General features: G+C 33.6%; 1 protein-coding gene across 4 annotated transcripts in view; it reads right to left on the bottom strand.

Annotated features, from left to right (window-relative positions):
* The window catches only part of LOC132736125 (sodium-coupled monocarboxylate transporter 1-like), a 55,219-nt gene that overhangs the window by 8,638 nt on the left and 32,471 nt on the right, over positions 1–14,110 (bottom strand). For all 4 annotated transcript variants that reach the window (XM_060723205.1, XM_060723204.1, XM_060723206.1 and 1 more), the window contains exons 4-11: positions 10,807–10,874; positions 10,186–10,340; positions 9,225–9,365; positions 4,279–4,408; positions 3,731–3,819; positions 2,979–3,094; positions 2,131–2,198; positions 58–144 (exon numbers count right to left, since the gene is read on the bottom strand). In XM_060723205.1, the coding sequence (XP_060579188.1) occupies positions 58–144; positions 2,131–2,198; positions 2,979–3,094; positions 3,731–3,819; positions 4,279–4,408; positions 9,225–9,365; positions 10,186–10,340; positions 10,807–10,874 (854 nt within the window). The remainder of the gene's footprint in view (positions 1–57; positions 145–2,130; positions 2,199–2,978; positions 3,095–3,730; positions 3,820–4,278; positions 4,409–9,224; positions 9,366–10,185; positions 10,341–10,806; positions 10,875–14,110) is intronic.

Here is a 14,110-nt window from a genome sequence, read left to right on the forward strand (position 1 = left end):
CAGAATCCCCAAACAAAAACAGCATACTTATAAATAGAATATTAAAGTATATCTTACCGCTGTATTTGCCCAAGGGAATATCATACCCAAGGTAAATAACCCTAACAACGGACCACCTATCATTCCGAAAAGGGATAACGCCGCCTGAAATGTAAAATTATTTTTTTAACTTTACTAACACTATAGGGCAAAACAATCGTTTCTTCATGTTCTTTATGATATTTGCACGTTTGTAACGTAAATTTTCATTGATTGTACATCAATGATTGTTACTTTAATTTTTCATTGTACAACAGCCCTTTTGATTGTCCAATGAAAATTAACGTTACAAACGTGCAATATCCTAATGAAAACGATGTGCAGTATGAAATTGGGTTATAACACACTGGGTAACATGATTTATCAATTAATTGTATCATAGTTTGGGGACCTTTCTGTTGAAAAAGTGTCAGAGTTAAATCGTATACATATACATGCACAGTGCGGTAACTGGAGTGCAGGTATCAGTTACCCGCACTCCAGATAATGCCCGTGGATTGGTTCATTTTTGCCGGGGTTTACATATTGTGACGGCAGAGAAAGGGAAAGGGGCAGAACTATCATATTCAAATGCTCGTTCATTGGTTATTTTTTCCCGGGGTTTCATATTATGACAACATTGAACGTGCTGTCATGTTTGACTATGATACAAAATAGAAAGAACACCAAAACACTCGGCAATCTGATTTATACTCGGGGGCTACGCCCCCTCGTACAAATCAGATAGCCTCGTGTTTCGGTGCTCTTTCTATTACTAATATATCATCCGTTGAAAGCATTTCATATGGTGGTACGTCGGCCTTTCCATATGTAAGCATGTTATTGTAGCCTATTGTAGGTCTATGATGTTAAGTGTATGTGTACTTCTAATTTCAAATGTTGAAAGTAGGTCTTAGCGCAAATATTAAGACATTCACGCGCACAGTTCGTCTGCTCAACTTTTTACTTGTTGAGTACGGGTAAATTACAAATGTTACGGAGGTAATCTTATATTTAAATAACATGTTTATTGAGATTGCAATTCGCCATCGCAAAACGTGAATGAGAATGATTGAAATATGTAATCGGATTTATTCAAACGACCTTGACACTGCGGGTTTAAACAGGAAGCGAAGTAAAAATGCGAATGGGTAATAAAAGGCAAAACTTAAATGTCATAGCGTAAATAAATTTATCAATTTTATAACGTGTTATTACTTTCTTACTGATTTTACTAAACTTACTTCCGCCATTATGAAAGATACTTTTTTCTTTAGCATTTGAACAGCATGTCTCCAGATTCATGTTAATTTTCGTGAAAATTTTGAAAATATATTTTAAAGTAAATATATTACGAAAGGAACAAAGAAAGTAATTTACACATTGCAAATGGCATAAACAAACCACATAAATTACCAAAAGGAGGTCAAAATATGCTAAAATATCTCTAACAGCATTAGTCACGCAGTAGAAATACGGTGATCATTCTTTAATACATAACATGTGGATAAATATTTGAATTTTGATTTTTTAAAATTTTCTTAAAATCCTACAATTCTCAAGTTTAATTTTCTTGAAATATTCCGGCTCATCTGGAGGCATGCAACATTACACATGTCTAGATATAAGTACATTAATAACATGAGCCGCGTCATGACAAAACCAACATAATGCGTTTGCGACCAGCATGGATCCAGACCAGCCTGCGCATCCGCGGCGCAGTCTGATCATGATCCATGCTGTTCGTTATCAGTTTCTTTACTTTTAATAGGGTTTGTAAGCGGACAGCATGGATCCTGATCAGACTGCGCGGATGCGCAGGCTGGTCTGGATCCATGCTGGTCACAAACGCACTATGTTGGTTTTGTCATGCCGCGGCTCATTTGTACAACAGTGCATTTGGCTTTATTGTTACAGTTACTTGATCAGTCAGTGTTTTCTTTTTCTTTCATTTTATTCAAGGAGAAAGATGTATTTCATTTTAAATCAAGAGTATAATAAATCACATCCCCAGATTATTTTAGCGATAACCTCATTCAAGGATAATGCGATATGTTATTATGTTTTTGAATTTGTTTGTACCAAAATAAGTGATTCAGTGTAAATACTTACCTGTAGGACACCGCCAAGTTTTGATGCAACATATGTAAGCCCCAGACATATAACGCCAAATATAACAGCTGGAAGTAAACAAAAAAAATGTTTTTTCTATGGTCTGTGTTGGAGGTGGTAAAGGTGGCAGAAATATCAATGTAAATAGATACTATCATATTAATTGAAAAGTGTCATGCTTGAATATGAGGTTTTCTAGAGCATAAAAACAGTTTAAATTGTCAAGGCTGTATGTTTCGCTCTACATTTTAATAATAAGCCAAAGACTGTATCCATAAAAATATGATCTTCTGATTAATTTAATCCAAAGACAATATGACACACATCTCAATATTATTTCAATAGAAAAATATTGTAACAATTTTTAACAAAAACGATATTTTTATTAGAAACTTTATAATACTGCACATTTGTAACGTCATCTTTCGTTGGATAATCGTGACGTTTATATAGTTTTATATACACGGCTGCTGTCGATTCATGAAGAAATCTTACTTTTTTCTCTAAAAATGATGCTTGCTGTATTATAAATTCGTTATAAAGATTGTTGACAGGTTATATGGTCGTATGTAAACGGCTGTTTGTAATATAACCCTCGCCTGCCGTTTATATACGACCATATAACATGTCAACGATCTTTATAACTAATAATATACACGTATTATGAATATTAGTATATATTGACTTTACTCAGACTGTAGTTATGAAGATTTTGAACAGGTTCTATGGCCCAATTAGTGATAACTTTGCAAAAGTCGTGTATATTAGCCATATAAACACTACGATCGTCCAATGAAACTTGGCGTAACAAACATGCAGTATTTACCATGTGTGTCAATGATATTTACCAATGATTCTCGATATCCATGTTGCCCGAGACTCTGTCATGTCTTTAACAAAATAAGCCCTGATAACGTCTTGTAATATACATGCGGCAATAGAGTTGAGACCCGATGACAGGGTGCTGAAAAATGACAACAACAACATTTATATTTATGTATAAATGTGTTCGTGTTCGGAGGAACTGACTGGGTCAATTATCACGATAACATCAATTTGAGCACGTTTTATGAAGAAAAAGATCTGCGAAACAAGATTTATAGAGCAAAAAAGAAGAGGGAAAAATCTAATCTGAAAAACGGGGAGATCCTCCAAAAACAATGAAAACAACACAATTGTATGAAAATTACAGACTCGGTTTAATTGAGTCTTCTCATAAGATATCATGTATAGTGCCCCATGTTTCACGCCCTCTAACACCGGCTTGAGCGATATTTAATTTCAACACAGCATGCACTGGTATCAATGATCCCGAATGATCAGATATATAAAACAACACTGAAATGAATAACAGGGCGGGCAAATTTGGTTTAAACATATTCATTTGAGCTCGATTGCGAAGCAAATTCTTGCAACTTATATTAATAACTTAAGAGTCCGCTTCCTGGAAGCAACCAGTACTGGTGTCATATAAAGAAACATGGCCGTGACCCGATTAGGGCTCAAACCCATGATCCATGGGTTGAGAGACAAACACCTTAACCACTAGGGCACCGCTCCCCTGTATAAGACATGTAAATCTTATTCTATATGTCCATACCTTAAAGCACCGCTGAATAAAGAAGCTACAAACAATCCTGGGACTCCGTGAATATCTCCTAAAACATCCATTACAAATAAAGGCAGCAACTGAAATATACAATTTTAAGACTGTACACTATTTTGTTCATAAAATTTGTCAAACACTTTACTTTTTTCATGCAAAACAAACAAGAAATAGTTATATGAGTATGTGATGATTTAGTTGGCATTTTAAGTGATAAACCAATGCCCGATCAAGTTTTCCTCACAACCGATCCGGAATCAATGGCGTCTTATTTGTGTTATGTAACGATTCTCGAATGCCAGATTTTCGGCAAACACATACACTACATATCTATAACACATTTGAGACATCAATATATCGTGGTTTTTCCTAATTTGGTAAAAGATGAACGGCGACATTGTCTTGTTTCTGTTTTTGCGTTTTCGATCATTCACCTATTCGCTATTGCACATGTCGGTAACTAAGAAATGCAAATATGCCTAGGTTATAAGATGTTTTTGATAAATTATATATTTAAATAAAAAAAAGTTAGTACAAAATACCTGATCTGTCGCTGTGATGAGATCATATTTAAGGGGGTCACATGTTCTGTATAAACTGTACAGGGCAACTCCGATAAAACAACCAAGGTACAAGATTAAACACAACCCAGGAAAGTTGATCCACATGGCTCTGTAAAAATGTCGAAAAGTATTAAGATGATAATTCATAATTAAGATTATTTCGGATAAGGTTGTTTTTCTTTCTTATTCGTCTCGAGGCGATTTTTTCGTCACATAATTCCTTAATTTCAACGTATAGAAGGTACTTAAGGATGTTACGTGTAAGTCATACTGACGGAACAGCTATATGCTTACACGGAAAACCGGAAGTGTAGGATTCCGCAAGAATGGAATAGATTTTTTTGAAACATAATTATCTAAATAGCCAGTACAAATATTATTTCATACAGGATTATAATACGTGGAACAGTATCAATGAAATATAACAAAAAACCGTTATCATTGAACTGTGTCAATAAATTGCTTTGAATTGAATAGTTTCACGTGTAAATTGTACATGATTGTAACCTAAAAGTTTGAGGATGATATTCATTAGTCTGACATATATGTTTTAAGTTAATTGTATGAAACCGGTGACAAGCTGTAGCGACAGTACTATCAAATAAATTGTTGGGTAATTAAACCCGCTTAAAACCATGAATAGATTTATTATTTAACGTTGCACTTATTTTAACTAAATATGATTATTTAATAAGATGTTCATTGAGTTTCATGAAGTAGATTTTGGAGAATTTCAAAGGCTCATAATGCCTCAGAAATCCAAATAATTTTTTGATTTGACTTCAATATAACAAGTTCTCTATAAGTATACCACTTACCAACAGAACAAAAGAACTAAAAGATAGTTCGTGAATAAGTATTTCTGAAAACAGTAACAAGATACCAACAATTAAACGTTATTTAGAAATAAATGATAGCATTTCCGAGGAGTAATGGGCCTTTAAGTGAGTGAAAAACGTTCTTTTCTCTTGTTACGTTTTCTATGGGATTTCCATAAAATTTTCAGTGAACAATTGTCATGAAGTACCCTTGCGAAAAATCGTGTGGGGATTTGATTATTTTCGGGAAATATTATGGCCTTTTCTTATTGTCTTTTTTATGTGTAAGTAATAGAGTCATACTCTTTTGTGTATAAGAAGTCTGGCATTTCTGAAGGGATGAACTTTTACCTGATTTTTTTTTACCAAATCCTGTCGCAAATTTCACTATGGAAAGATTAATTTTATTGATGTAGGTCATTTTTACCCTCTAAAATTGTAGACACATTATTATTTTAAAAGTACATATAATTGAACATCAAAGAATACATGAATTTTAATGGCATTTAATAATAATAATGTTTATTTATTCAAGCATATCAAGTGGGTAATTACAACTTAAAACTTACGACATATATGAGCCTTGTCACGACAAAACCAACATAATGCGTTTGCGACAAGCATGGATCCAGACAAGCCTGCGCATCCGCGCAGTCTGATCAGGATCCATGCTGTTCTTCTACTTGTTATAGGGTTTGTAAGCGAACAGCATGGATCCTGATCAGACTGCGCGAATGCGCAGGCTGGTCTGGATCCATGCTAGTCGCAAACCCACTATGTTGGTTTTGTCAAGACGCGGCTTATATATAGATTTGACAATTTTGCACATTCGAACCCAATGATTAGAAAATTTAAGCGCACCATTAAAATGCACTTTAAAAAATTAGTCAGTGCAAAAACATTAGGATATAAATTTGAATTATTTGTATTTATTGGATGTTCACATTTAAGTTACTTTCGTTATAGTATGACGATTGACACCTAGTATGCATGCATGTTAGTACTTTATGACAGTATGGTCTGTAACACAGAGTTGGCGGGTTTTGTACTGGGTAGTACTAAGCTGCACACTCTGGAACTGAACAATCTTGTTTAAAGGTTCAAATGTAACTAACTTAACTAATTAATTTACGGACTTTATATGCGACTTAGTTCTGGCTTCCTAAACTGTACATTCCGCATTTTTAAACAATTTTTCTCATGTCAGCAGTTGCGTCTAGTCACAGTATAAAAACGGCTACGCTGAAGACCTCAAGCTATAGACCTTTAGTTTTTTTGGTTTTTTTTATTAAACAAAGAAAATGATAAACGCTGTAAGTTGAAATGAACCTATATAATTTACTGTTTAAGCTTTTTTGTGAGTGAGGAAGGTGCTTTGTTCTTACACACATTATTTTACTGTATAAAAGTACAAGGAAAACAAAGAGTGGCAAGGTAGGAACATATGAATGAAACCTTGGCACACAAACAAACGGGGCGTATGATAGATCAAAGTTAATATACGTTGCGGTATGAATTACTTTCAATCTAAAACATATCTTTATCCGACAAGGAAGTAAACAACGATTGGCGTAAACACAGACAGACAGATATAAACTTGAATTACGGAATAAACATACTAGCTATGAGAAAAGGGCTTCTATGAAATCCCCAGGACATTTCACACACAAACACTACATATAAGAAATTCATCACTGAACATACCTAATAAGATGAATACACTTGTGACCCCCGTACCACCCGTACCACCCCACTTTAAGAATATTTTTATCATTTTAAATACTTAGCCGATCTATAAGGGTTTTTAGATTTTTACTGAATTTAATCAACAGTGGTTCCCTATATCTTTAACGTTTATTTTCTGAACAGAATCTCGATAAAAGTGAGGCATGTAGAATGAGCGGAATACTTTCTATAGCCTGGCTTGATGATTTTTTACGAAAAAACAAAACAAAACAACAACAACAACAATAACAACAAGAACAACAACAATGTCTTCAACGGGAAGCGTCTATGTGAGGTCCTTGTAAATCTATCATATCATATGATTTATTTTTCATTAAGTGCGTAGCTACTTCTTGGTAAAAGTTTGATTGATGTACAAATGATATTCAAGTGTTTAAGTACTTAAGAGAGGGTCAAGGACAAATATTTAAACCTTATTTATGTGTGTTAAAACCGCAAGATATGTTTATTTAATTACGTAATTTTATACAGCATTAATTTCACATTTAAAGGTTTTTAACTTTTTTAAAAAAAGAACGTGGCATGTAGTCTATTTACAGTGAAACCTGTGTTCAAGGTCACCTCTGAATAAAGGCCACCCTGTAAATAAAGGTCGCTTACGCTTAATTGATACAATTTAACAGAGTAACCCCAAAATAAAGACCACTCAGTTGTCTAAAAGGTCCAGCCTCTCCCTTTGATGACCTTTGTTCACAGGTTTTACTGTACTTATTTATCAATGATTTACCTGTTCTTTTTTATGTTCTTAGCATTTATTTTTATTTATAGCATTTACACAAGTCAGTACGATAATGCATCATTTAATCACATTTGCTACAAAAAGTATTTTAAAGGAGTTTTTTTTTTCATCGGAAACTAAACTTAAAGCTCCGCGTTCCCTCTACTTCTGAATTTCCATGGCAAATCTCACGATAAAAAATATGCAATACATCTGTACATTGATATTTCCCTTGGGAAAATCAAATTCTCTTTTACTTTAACGCATGTGAAAATGATTTTTGAACATGTACGATAAACAAATTTTAATGATTTTGTCATGGTTATATACATGTACATTTGTATATAACACGCTTTAGAAACTTTATAATGTCGGTTATATATACACATGTATTCAATTTTTTTTTCTTCATATCTACAGCAACATCAATATAACTGCCGTTTATTTAAAAAAAGTTAGATCGGTGTCACGAGATTATAAAAAAAATCCTAATGTCACATCTGTGCTTCCGTAGAAATTCCGTAGATCTTGACTAAACTAGGCATTTCGATTAAATTTTTTTTTTAACAATATATACATGTATAATTCGGAGTCTGAATTGTTATAAAATGGGAGAAAAAAATAAGCCCCTTCAGCTAAAATGGACCCATCAACCTTGAGAAAATTTAAAACGTGATTTAAACTTGCTTTAATGTGATATAAACTAACTCTAATAAAGAGATATGAGTAAAAAGAACTGCAACGAACCATTTACGGATATGAGTAAAAAAAAGTTTACTGAATATTAAAATAACGACATATCTATATAGCTAGTTGCTGAATGCCCCTTTTTATACTGCTCTCCCAGATTTGGGAAAACATCTTTAACATAGCGAATACTGTACTTGGTGGCATTGTGCATTATTTCTTGTAAAAGAAATAGCCCGTATGATGCTATGCGTATGTGAAGTACTGCCGTTCTTATATGTTCTAATTATAAGTATATACATATATTTGATTTTACCTTAAAAGCAGCACGCCTTCAGATATGTCCTAATTTTCATGAAAATTTTGAAAATGTAATAAAAAGTAAAATATTGTTAAGTGAACAAAGAATGTAATTGACACATTGCAATCGGCACTTATAATCCACGTAAATTACCAAAAAGAGGTCAAAATATGCAAAAATAGCCCCTACTGCGTTACTAACGCAGTAGAAATATGGTGATAAATACTGCAAAAATTAGTCATTAATTGCACACAAGATATAAATTATCACTTGAATCTTTAATATTTTTACTTTTCTTAAAATTTTAGTACATATTCCCCAAGTTTAATTCTCTTGAAATAATTTGGCTCGTCCCATGCAGCTTTAATATAAAAACTGTTTGTATTTATTTTCGTAGTCATCTCTATGGACATACCATAGCTTTATCACTGCAAGCAATTACTTGCAAGAGTATGCTTATCACTGTATCAACAAGCTGTATATGTACAATATATAAGAAAATGTACATGTACATAAAATAGCCAAAATATTATAAAGCCAAATAGATATCATGCCTGTTTTATAATATATGTGACATGTCTAAAAACTGTGCTAGACCAAAAAGGAGTAAAAGGACATAAAACTGGGGGTAAAATAGTTCAGTAGTGTAACTTACATCTGCGCCTCCTTTAATGTAGAACATGAGCACGCCCTCTGTACCTGAGCCTGGTTGGTGCCGTAGATAGCCACCCATGTGAACATCCCGCCAATCACCAAGGACCAGGCCGAGTGCCGGATCTTTGGATCGACACTAAAACTGAAATCACCAAAATAAGTTGCATGTTTAAATCTAAGGTTTAGTAATATCTTGAGTATTTAACATTTATATAAAATAAAAAGATCATATGGTAGAATGTTAGTGCTGATTCTCTAAAATTATTTGGGTTACGAGTTCGATCTGCCGCCGTATTGGAAACAGAATTTTAAACGTTCCTTAGGATAAGGACCAAACTTAAGTCACGTGGTGTAATGGTGCTTTACGTCATGTTTAACAAAATACCAATGATAAATGCTCGAATGAAAACTATCTGTATATCCTGTAAGCCACATAAACCATACACTTTAGTGTAAATGAAAAGTATACACGGGCTTTATGTGACGACTCGAGTCATATCAACACAATACAAATATGTTTAATCTTGTCTTTTATCATTCCTTTTTTAAAATTGAACATTTTACTGCTTCTGTTTCAGTTTGGAAGTGAAAATGTAATTTCACCACCTAGTGTTTGGTTTAAACAGAAGTTATTTTAGTTCGATTGTGTAGGAAGCTATAAGCTTAGAGACACACTTTCGAATCCGTTCCTGGAACCAACCAGTACTGAGCAATGAATGTAAAGTGTCTTGCTCTAAGAAAAAACGCCTTGCCCATGCATGACGAGGTTTGAACCCATGCGGCTAGCGATCATGAGATTACTAGTCCGACGCGTTAACCACTTAGTGTTTGTATAGGCTTATGATATAAATATTTATGTTTCTATATAAACCGAACTTTCTAGTAAACAATCATGATAATTTATGTTTTATTATAAGTCTACTAACCAGGTCAGTTAGATACATGAATAAGATATCACTTACTCGTCCCAGTCCACGCGACCACTTGCATCAAAATTGTGCCATGCTTCTTTGAGTCCACCTACATCTGACATTCCCTTAATAACAATAGCGAACAATCCGGCAAACATGACACCTACCTGGAACGTATCCGTCCATAATACAGCTTTTAGACCACCCTGCAAAAATACTAGACTTTGATTTTGTAACCGATATTTCTAACCAAATCTTTTTGTTTTGCAAGAAGAGAACAACTAAACGGTTTTTTTTTTAAATTTCATATTGATATGTACCCATTTTGAAAGCTGGCGAGAATCAAAAAAAGGTCTTGAAACTCTGGGTTATGTAAATCAGTTACTGTGTGATTAGGTCCTTCTTATTCATGCAGAGTAATAATTCTGCAGTAATTAAAGTAGTTCTATACACTGATGTCAGAAAAAAAATGATTGAGATTTCCGTCTTCGCTTTCTCATACATGTGTATGTAAATTCTTGAAGTTTAATATATTCTAATTTGACATTTATAATACATTAATTTACATTGCTATTGGATTCCTATTATTGATATTTTTTAATAATTATATCTTAATCATTAAAAATGGAAGCGATAATTATGGAACCGAATGATGGTAAATTATTATATTACCAGTGCTGTGTAAAATGTACAGACGATTCCAACTGTTATGATAGCTGTCCACAGTGGAAAGCCGGTTACTGAAAAAAAGAAACAACAACAAAAATTATATGACATTCATAACAACCGGAAAAGATAACATTCATAACAACCCGAAGTGAATAGCATTTGCCACCAGTATAGAACAAGTCCATGCAGTCTGACCAGGCTGGTAGCTCCAGCTTTGTACTTTAATATTAAAACCCCCGTAAAACTCTTAATGGTTTTTTCCAAATGTTAAGCTGGGTATATCCATTTAACAACTTGAGCAGGTTAATGTCAATTTAAAACATTACTTTGATATTGTTCTTCATTCCTTGTGTCCTGCGCATACGTAGACTAGAAACTTTCTTTTTCTTTTTTCCTTTCTTTTTTAAATTCGTTTTTTCTTCAGAAAATAGCTGTTTATATCCTGGTGATAAGATTTAATACAGTGATGCAGGACTATAGATCTAGTTCAACGATCTATGCCTTTATGCCTAAATTGACATTACGCCGCCTGCCACTCAAGCTGGTAGGGGTCTTGCAGATCAGCAAATCAGCGATAAATAAGTTTCCCATTGAGGTCACATTTAAAATGTGCAATTATCTTATACTTGATTAATAAATTAGTAAATATCCAAAACTGATAGACGCTGATATTGTAAGATGATAGCTTCCAGTAGAAATTTTAAACTTATGGTAATGTTGTTTCATTACTTAGTATGTAAATTGTAAGCATTGTTGAATAAAATGTGTTTAAGGTGTTTTGCGTCAGATTACGGTAAGAAGGGTAGATGTAGCTGAAAATAAGGTATCTCTTTTGGAAGGGAATTCGTTAAATGACGTCACACGGATGAAGGTCTGCGTGACTGCATGATCGCAACTTTTAGGCCTACTTTATACTTTTGTAACGATCAAATTTAGCAGGTATGATAAGACTTGCAAATACATGTATGTAGTCTTACCAGTGTCATATTTGCGTGTTGCTCAAGTTTAATCTATTTTTTTCTTGCAGCCCATCAAGATACCTTTTCTTTTTCAAATAAAATAAGTCGAATACAGAAATTAAATAGGTATTGTCCATATTGTCCTGTGGTGATAATTTGGTCTTAACGGTACTTGGGAAAGTCCAATAAAGTATAAGTCTGCATATTATTCGAGATTGAAAGTGTCAACAACTATATATAGTTAAACTCTAAAAAAATGTGTACCCTCGTATAGAAGCTCCTTTGGTAAATCAACGTCACAGTAACTTTTAATGATTTGCACTTATATATTTGAACCCATCGCTCTGCCATGTTACTATGATGCTGTTGTTGTTGTTTTTCTCCCTTTTTTCATTTTGTCTGTCTTTTGTATGATCATTTGAATATACATATATTTGGTTCTTATAAATTTCTATTTCTATTTTATGTTTTCTCTTTATTTCATTTTTGTTCCACATTTTAGAAACTAACTACATTTCAAGTGATTTTTTAAAAAAAAATTCTATTTAACATTTTAAAAATCAAGCAATTTTAAACACACTACGATTTCGAAATATTAATAATTTGAATATATTGATCAATATAGAACACACTTCATTTCATTATATTTCTTACATTTCTGATAATGCTTTTTCCCGATGTCTGACGTTTTCCCCAAACTTAAGTCAACTGCATACAGAGACATAGATATCTATGTCTCTGCTGCATATCAACATGTGTACAAAAATATTCTATCTCATGCATTAGTAACTATTTGAAAAAAAACCTGCTCAAATAAGAAAAATATACATAAAATACTTAAATGTAATGGTACCTAACTATGATAAGAGCATCTAAACTGACACGGAAGCTCTGCCTACTCCGCTATCAAGGCACGTTTTATTTTGTGTGTCATAAGTCTGCTTTACCTATTTTTTCGCATTGTTAAACATAGGCTTAAGTTATGACCTTGGTACTTCGGCCAAAATGCCCCCAGGTTAATATGTGAAAATAACGTGTGAAATTTATCTCCAATATTTAACGCATATAAAACGTTTTTAAAACGTTCATGTTTTGCAAAATTGAAATAATTCTGTTATATACATAAAATGAGAAGTAGAAAAAACTTAAAACTAAAAATTTTCCAAGAAGTTATATAAGATTTTTTTAAAATTTCATAGCGGACTTAAAAAGACGTAAACTGATAACCCGCTTGGTTTGCGTTATTAATGTTGTATATAAACCAATACAAAACATATTTGAGAAAATTAGCCTCCTTATCAATAACATAAGGCAAAGGCGATTTTTAAAGTCTGCCCTTTAATAGAAGGGCGGATATCTTTTTGTCCCTTTCTCGTAAGAGAAGGGGAATCCTGTGATGCGTGTATGTGGTCGCACGGTCACTTTCCTTCAAACATGTCCTCGATGCATGTATGTGGTCGCATGGTCGAAAATCTCTAATATATTGAGAACGTCAACAAAGGCGTTTATGCCATTTTCAATGTTATCAAGGGGAGGTCACTCTAATCAACTCTTTTTTCAAAAAAAAAAAAGCAACAGTTACCGTCATTTGAACCCTTCAGGGGAGGTCATTCTAACTAACTCTTTTTAAACACAACAGTAACCTCCCTATAAAACCCTTACGCCAGTTGCAATGTTTTCAAGGGAGGTCACTGTAACCGACTCTTTATTAGCACAACAGTAACCTCCTTTTGAACCCTTACGCTATTTGTAATGTTATCAGGGAAGGTCACTCTAATAACTTTTTTCAACGCAACAGTTACCCCCCCCTTTGCAATGTTTCCAGAGGTCACTCTAATCGACTTTTTTTCAGCCCGACAGTTACCTCCCTTTCAAAGCCTTGCGCCATTTTCAATGTTTTCAGGGGAGATCACTCTAACTGAATAGTTTTAGCGCAACAGTAACCTCCCTTTTGAACTTTTACACCATTTTCAATGTTTTAAGGGGAGGTCATTCTAACTGACTCTTTTTTGAGTGCAACAGTTACCTCTCTTTGAACCCTTATGCCATTTGCATTTTCATCAAGGGAGATTATTCTAATCAACCCTCTTCAAAACGCAACAGTTACCTCACTTTCAACCCTTACGCCAAATGCATTTTTTTCAGGGGAGGTCATTCTTAACGACTCTTATATAACGAACACAACAGTTACCTCCCTTTTGAACCCTCACGCCATTTGCAATGTTTACAGTAATGGTCACTCTAACTGACTCTATTTTTGCGCAATAATGACCTTCCTGTGGAACCCTTACCCATTTGCAGTAATATCATGGGAAGTTACTGTAACTGACTTTATTTTTAGCTCAACA

The sequence above is a fragment of the Ruditapes philippinarum genome, unplaced genomic scaffold, assembly GCF_026571515.1.
Source record: "Ruditapes philippinarum isolate M1 unplaced genomic scaffold, ASM2657151v2 ctg4085_1_1_1_1, whole genome shotgun sequence".
Classification (NCBI taxonomy): domain Eukaryota; kingdom Metazoa; phylum Mollusca; class Bivalvia; order Venerida; family Veneridae; genus Ruditapes; species Ruditapes philippinarum.